This window comes from Diorhabda carinulata, chromosome 4, assembly GCF_026250575.1.
Source record: "Diorhabda carinulata isolate Delta chromosome 4, icDioCari1.1, whole genome shotgun sequence".
In the NCBI taxonomy this organism is placed as follows: domain Eukaryota; kingdom Metazoa; phylum Arthropoda; class Insecta; order Coleoptera; family Chrysomelidae; genus Diorhabda; species Diorhabda carinulata.
In genome coordinates this window covers 27,526,441-27,533,950 of record NC_079463.1, presented here as the reverse complement: position 1 = coordinate 27,533,950, position 7,510 = coordinate 27,526,441, and the positions used below count along the sequence as shown (strand labels likewise).

The 7,510-nt window shown below is 30.4% G+C and overlaps 1 protein-coding gene across 1 annotated transcript; it reads right to left on the bottom strand.

Annotated features, from left to right (window-relative positions):
- Positions 1–2,947: 2,947 nt before the first annotated feature.
- LOC130892494 (N-glycosylase/DNA lyase) lies at positions 2,948–6,536 on the bottom strand. The gene is made up of 5 exons (XM_057797934.1): positions 6,313–6,536; positions 5,742–6,071; positions 4,292–4,574; positions 3,276–3,470; positions 2,948–3,220 (listed from the first exon to the last, which is right to left on the bottom strand). Exons 1-5 carry the CDS (start codon positions 6,393–6,395, stop codon positions 3,128–3,130), a joined length of 984 nt encoding a protein of 327 aa, XP_057653917.1. The 5' UTR covers positions 6,396–6,536; the 3' UTR covers positions 2,948–3,127.
- Between the last annotated feature and the right edge of the window lie 974 nt (positions 6,537–7,510).

The window sequence follows — 7,510 nt, the reverse complement described above, 5'->3', positions numbered from 1 at the left end:
ATAGACAAATAGAAACAAATATTTACAAATGGATATGCCTTTATTGTTTTTCAAAATATTCTCCATTAAGATCAATACACTTTTGCATGAATTTGAACCAATTGTTGAAGAATTCTTTCCATTTCGATTGAAGTGCCTCAAAAACATGTGATTTTAACGCATCAACGGCTTCTTCAGGTGTAGAAAAAAGTTCACCAATTATTTTTCATAAGCGTGAATAAGGAGAAATCATTGGACGCCAAACGAGGACTATACGGCGGATGGCGTTTTTGTTTGAACTGATGAGTGAGAGCTCGCATTGTCGTGGTGGAGAATGATTCGTTTTCATCGATTGGTTTCCCTGATTTTTTCGCATCCTTCTGAAAATCAAATGCTGGTGTACCATTCAGATTTAAACGCCCTACATTACTCTAGTGACACGGTGGCGACAAGGCGACAATTATTCCGAAAAAACAGGCGACCATTTGCAAAGTGCTTGGTGCGTCAACATTTTTTGTTTGATTTGGCTCGTCGTGAAAGACTCAGCACTTGTTTGCACCATTCGACACAAACTTTTGCCCAAGTTACATACATTGAGTAGTTTATAAAAGTAATTCATACTGTGGAAAACTTTTCAACTTCATAGCTATAACACTTTCCTGGGAAACCAAGTTTTTCCACTGTGGTCTTCATTTAAAATAGATATACTAAATACAATTATTCTAAATCACTATCATCACGTTCATCTTCCTCAGAAACGCTGTCGTTTAAATCAATCATAAGTCTTTTCAAAACTGGTACATGGTGCATATATTCATTTTCAACCGTTTTTACGTGATTTATGACATTTCTCCAATTCTCGGTGCTAATGTTTCAACATTCTTTCATTATGAGTTCCACAACGGAGGAAAAATTTTTGGGTGAAGTGTTATTAGTTCTTGTCTGTCTTTTTAGTTATTAATTCAATTAGATTTAAAACACAGCAGTACGAATGTAATCTTAAAACAGTGTGACTATTCATCTTGGTCATTTCGTCTACAGTATATTCTTTGGTAATTATTTTTGTTTCTTTAATCTCTGCGAGCTGCTTCTTTGTATAATGTTCTTCGAAATATAGATCTAGTTCAAGTAAAAACTCTTTTATTTTTTGGAAAGATTATTTGGTTGGAATTTTACGAATTTTTCTTGAATGATACGAGGCGTTATCCAACTCAATTACACTGTATGCATGTAGTACTGGTATCAACACTCGGAAAGGGTACCAACAATACTCCCCACTGCAATGTAATATGCATATGGGTTTACTTTTGGACTGTCTTCGTTTTATATTTCCAATTATTATTTGTTCAGGCTTTACGAACAGTTTCGTGGCTGTCAAATTATGTTTCATCCCAAGAAATAGATTTGTCTTCCTTCATTATGAACACACTGTTTACACTAACACTCACAATTACACTGCCTTACGCGCGTTTCGATAATCAAGTTATCCTCATCAGAGACTGAAGGTAAACTATAACCTTAAGACTTGACTAACCTGTTTTATACTAAATTTTCCCACCAATAAAAACGAAAATTAATTCCAGTGGGAAAACCTCTTTGACGGGAATATTCACATTTATTCCTTGACAACTAAATTATAGAGTGGGCTGTAAGGAATTGGCCCTTTGTCCCTATTTAAGCTAATACTACATTTAACAATTTTAATGCTTTCAAATGCTTCCCTCAGATCTTGGAGTACCTTAAGGACTTACTGAGCTCTAAAAATTTGGGAGTTGATGAAATAGAAAAATATTTACAGTACAAAAATATATTAGGAATAAAACGATTTCCAGCACAACAACGAACAAGACGAATGAATAGCAATGACAAACTGCAAACTGCCTTCCACCGTTTATAGCTGAACTGTTCATGAGTCATTTTGAAAAGCAAATCAGTCAAGAATTTCATTATGTTTCCAGGGTATGGTACAAGTATGTGGATAATATTTTCGGCATATTCGATACAAAGAAGGCGAACGTAGACGAATTCATTTTGGAACTCATCTCAAAATATCAATCTATAAAGTTCACCTATGAAATGGAAAATAATTGACAGTTACCATTTTTAGATACTTTAGTAATTACGAATAGTAATAGGTTAGAATTTGATGTATTTAGGAAAAACACCGCTACGTGCACGTATATCCCGGCTGTTAATTTTCATTGTATCCAACATAATATGGCCAGTCTCAATTTCCTGGTACATCAGTTAATTAACTTTCCACTTACGATCAAGAGATACAATAAGGAAAAGACCTTTATTGAATATGTAGCTGTACTCAACGGTTATTTGAAAGCATTGAAATTGCTAAATGTGAGAGTAGCTTCAATAGGGACAAAGGGCCAATTCTTTACAGTACACTCTATAGTTTAGTAGTCAAGGAATAAATATGACGATTCCCGCTAAGAAGGTTTCACCGCTGGAATTAATTTTCGCGGGAGAAGGCTTATTGGTGGGAAAATTTGGTATAAAACAGGCAAGTGAACTCATTAGGTTTTAGTTTACCTTCAGTCTCTGATGACGATAACTTGGTTATATATAATATAACCAACTGTTTCAGAAATTCCAGCTTAGTTTCTTCATTATGATACTCAAATTTTGGTTAGATATTACTGTTTACCTTTTATTTACTATTTTATATCTAAAACCTGTTTTCTTTAATTCTTCCCAGTGTCGTGCCGAAAATACCTCAAGGATATGTTTCCTTTTCAGTTCTGCAGGAATACCTTTGGCATTATGTTTAATGCAAACATACTGTAGAAATTAACCCTCCACCTTCTATTTTTGAAAAATTTCCTAAAGTATTCCTTTTTCGTCTCATCATAACACTTTGCTTCGCTATTTTGTAGGGTATAGTCTGAGTAGTATTTGTGAAAAACTACTATTTGAAGACCGGCATCATACCATCTCGTGAACAAAGATATTTGAGTCTATGTGAAGTTATTTATTTTTAAATAAGTTGATTTTCGACTTTTTCTTACAAAGTTGGTTACTTAAATTATTGAATCACACTATATATTTTTTTTATAAAAAAGTGTCCTTCCAACAAAATAAAATATAATTTCATTTGAATTTTGAGTAAAACTTAAAACAAAATGCATTTGTAAGTTCATCTTTTCGTTTTCAATTTCTTATTTGGTTTTTTCTTTTCTTCATCTCCATCATTTTCTTGAAACTTTTTAAGATCCGCACAAAACAAAACCTGAAAAATATTTGACATTATTTCAGTTCTAACTTGCAATTAGTTGTTTACTTACTGTATGCGCCCATCCAGCTAATGGACCAAATATTGATCTGAAATGTTCTCCAATATCATTATACACTTTTTCTGTAACAGTCTTATTATTTGGCAATTTGGGCATATACAGCCGTTTAGCAATTTGATAAATGTGAGTATCTACAGGAATGGCTTGTAAATGCCCCAGTGACATAAGACATATACAATCTGCTACCTGAAAAACAATATATACAGGTTGTTTCATATAACTCAATTTTAATTCATATATGTAAAACTTCTATTGTGGTAACATAGGGGCACTTGTCGTGTATAAAATAACTTCAATTTTAACTTATGTATATACCACAGATATGAAAATTACAAATGCGCAAATTTACTTTAAGTTCTAAGTGACAGAAAAATATTTGTCCAGAGCAACTTAAAAAACATTGTTCATAAAACAAAACTTGCTAATATTCAGGAACTAAAAGATAGGATTTCCAATGAGATAAAAAGAATTGAGCAAAGAATGATGTTGCAAAATGTACATCAAAAAACTAGACAGCATCAAACACCCTTACAGATTGTATTGTTCACCGCTATAAAAGCCAAATTCAGCGCCATTTAATGACACGTGATTTGCGCCAATAAATACAAAACTTCATGTGCTACCAAATTTGACAGCTATTATTAACCTTTTTGAAAACATATTCACCGACCTTGAAATTCTTTACAACAGATTTAATTTTACAATTCATTGCATTCTATTTTTCGTTTTCAATTACATTCATTCATTCTTTTACCCCGTGTCATCGCTTCCAATCTAATAACTTTTCCAGTGAATTCTAGTGGTGTGATTCAGGTTTGGTAAAATGGTCCTCCTAGTGTAAAATAGGATATAATTGTTTCAAGAACTTTTTTTTGCTTTTTATTAGTAACAAACTGAATAATTGACATGGGGGACAATGTAATATTTTTTAGAACATAAAAGAGCATCGAGTGCAAAAAATTTGAGAAATACTAAACTAGGTGAACAATCGTAGAATGAAAAATTACCTTTGCTCCTATTCCAGTTAGAGTCATTAATGATTTCTTAGCTTCATGATATGGCATATTTTTTAAATTATTTATCCATTCATCTCCACCTTGTTCTACTATTAATTTCGCAGATTTACTTATATATTTTGACCTGTAGCCGAAACCATTTGATTTTAATGTTTCTTCCACTGTCTCATCAGATAATGCTTGGACACTAGGAAATGAATAATAAGTTTCTCCTTCAACTTGACATATCTCTTCACCATAAAATTTTGCTAACTTTTCTACCATACTGCTTATCCTAATGATTATAAAAAACAATAATATTTATTTGATTGAAACTATACATAGTTAAATATTTATTAATAATGTTAAATATTTATTGGAATCCTACAGGAACAAAAATGTTTTTTGTAGGGTTACCAATACAATCGCTCAGATTTTAATATATCAATAGGCATTTTACAAAGTAGGACGAAACTACAAAAAAATAATAAGAGCAAATTATTATTTGTATTATTGAATGAAGCTTTAATCAGGAAACAAGAATCTAAATTATTATCAGAAATTCAAACATTTTCTTCTTACTGATTTAATAGAAATGATTACGATACTATGAGGAAAATTACTTTAAAATTATTTCACTTTGCAATGTTAGATGGTAAAGTGGCCAATATATGAGAAACAAAATCAAATCTAAAGTGCTACATATGCAAAACAACTCCGAGGATATGGATACAAAAAAAGTATTTCAAAGAATTCCTGACGCAGACCAGTACTGTTTTGGCTTGTTCACAATCAATTGTTGGATTTGGTTTTTTGAATGTTCACATTTCGTATATAATTTCTTTAAAAAAGGCATGTTAAGGGTGACGATTTGAAAGATGTTTATAGAACAAAACAAGAAAAGAATTTAAGAGAGCCTCAAATTGCACTTATCCCGTACAGTAGATAAACAAAAACCTGGGTTTGGTTCATCAAATTATGGAAATACTACCAGAACCTTTTTTGTCAATCCTAATGTCAGTTCTGAAATTACTAGTTGAAATGAAGTGCTGATAACTAAATTTCATTTGATTTTAAGAACTTTGTCCTTTTCCAAATAAGTGAATGTTGATATATATGGAGTTCTTCAGATTGAACTTGTCAAAGTAAAAGTAAAAAACTTATAGATCAGTTATAAAAATACATTAATCTATCAACTAAACTAAATAGGCTGACATCTAGCCTCATTGTACAACCAGCAGCCAAGCATAGACTTAAATGACATAATTCATACTACCTAATTAAAAGTTTTAAAGAGTGTAGTGCATAATGAATAAACAAAACCATCTGTGTACTTATCAATAGAAAATAGTAATCAATGGATACCTGCTGAGCATGCAAACTGAATAGTATTATCCCACAATTTGCCTATTATAATCATTATTACAGATTACAAATGAATAGGGAATCGAGAAAAAATTACCTCGTAATGTGATTGTTTGAAGAACATATAAAAGAAAAGATGTTCTCAACAACATCTTGTTTCAGTATTCTTATTCCATAAAATTGTTCTGCAGCAGCTTTAAAATATTTATCACATTTAGACCATTCCTTGTAATATTTTGCGAGATTTAATTCTAGATGAAAATAGTTCTTTAAAATATCATTATACACAGTTTCACTATTATTTTGAACAGTAGTATTTTTTTCGAACACTTGATAAAAAATACAACTGTCTTCTTGCTTCAAAATCCAAACTCTGTTTGAAAATACACCTATCCATTCGTCCTCATGTTTTGGATGTTTTTTCCATCTACAAACCAAATCCAGAATATATAATAAATATAAAAACGTTAGATGTATAATTTAACACAATTTTCAGATCTAAATAATAACAGTGACAAATTTAAAATTTATCTTGATCAATAGTCTTTATTTTAGGTCTCTTTTGATAGAAAATTATTTTTCAAAAAACAGTTGAGAATTGACAATTTATCAAGAAAAACATATAAAAAGTTTTAAAAAAAAAGTGAAGAAATTTAATGTTTATTTACCTAAAACTTTGGCCACCATTCAAGGTACCTGTAAGTTGTAATTCGGCTTTGTTGCATAATAATTTAAACCATTTATTCTTCATCTTAATATCAAGATATTCTTTTCTATTAATTAATAATAAAAATGTTTGGTATTATATTAATGGTCGCTCTATTATTAAGCACAAAATAGATAAACACAATAAACAGCTGTTCCCGGTTTTTTTTACTTAACCTATAATAACGAACTCTTCTCTTTCCATTAGCTGAACTCATTATTATACAGTGTGTTCAATTAAATCGGAACCATATAGGAAACGTTTTGATTCTTAGTTTTATAAAGAAAAGTTACTCTTCAATTAAATGAAAAATTATAAAAAAAACGATTTATCAATAAACATCTTTTTATTTCAATATTGTTAGATTTTAAAAATAAATGTACTTGTTTATTTTTTAACAAATAAAGAAAACTATGTCAAAAAAATGAAAATATAAAAAATAATTATTCATTCATGCGATGATAATAAAGAAAGAAGTTTAAATAATAAAAGGGGGAATTCCAAGAAATTAAAAAATAAAAAGGAAGTTTAATTAACAAAGATTAAATATCAAAGCTATTGAGTGATTTCATTGACCAATCACAAACATTCTTTTAAAAACCGACTCTATGTTAATATTTGCTACTCGCAGAACATATTTTTGAAACTGGTGACTGAAAATTAAACAAAAGTTTAAATAAACCCATTATTTCACAAAACGAAAGTTGCGGAAACTTTTTTGAGTATGTGTAAATAAAACAAAATTTTTATTCACCTTTTTAGTATTTAATTAATTTTTAATTTTTGTTCATTAAGTTTCTTTGAACTCTCACGGTTCCAGGGGGAGTCATGGGCCCTCTGCCCCTGCCTGCTGGCTCTCATGCGTTTATAGACAAACTTCGATTTAAACCTTACCAGTGCGGGCGGTCTGGAGGAAATGAATGAAAGGGAGGTACCAAATTTAACTTTTTTACATTTTTACAATATTATAAAGGGTTTTGGTAGAATGATTGAAGATTTGCACTGATCCTGTTAGAGTTGACAGATGATTTGAGTCTATAAAAATATACACGAATTATACCGACGTTTATTAAAAGGAGTATTATTGAAAACATTTTATATACTAATACGTTAAACATAACTGTTTATATTATTTTTTTTTCTCGGCAGGACGAAACGTT

Bases quoted from the DNA above. Each gene is read 5' to 3' on its own strand.
- LOC130892494 (XM_057797934.1), bottom strand. From the start codon at position 6,395: ATGAAGAATAAATGGTTTAAATTATTATGCAACAAAGCCGAATTACAA. The intron at 3,471-4,291 runs GTAATTTTTCAT...ATTGTTTTTCAG, and splicing joins TAACTGGAATAGGAGCAAAG to GTAGCAGATTGTATATGTCT. The intron at 3,221-3,275 runs GTAAGTAAACAA...AATATTTTTCAG, and splicing joins TAGCTGGATGGGCGCATACA to GTTTTGTTTTGTGCGGATCT.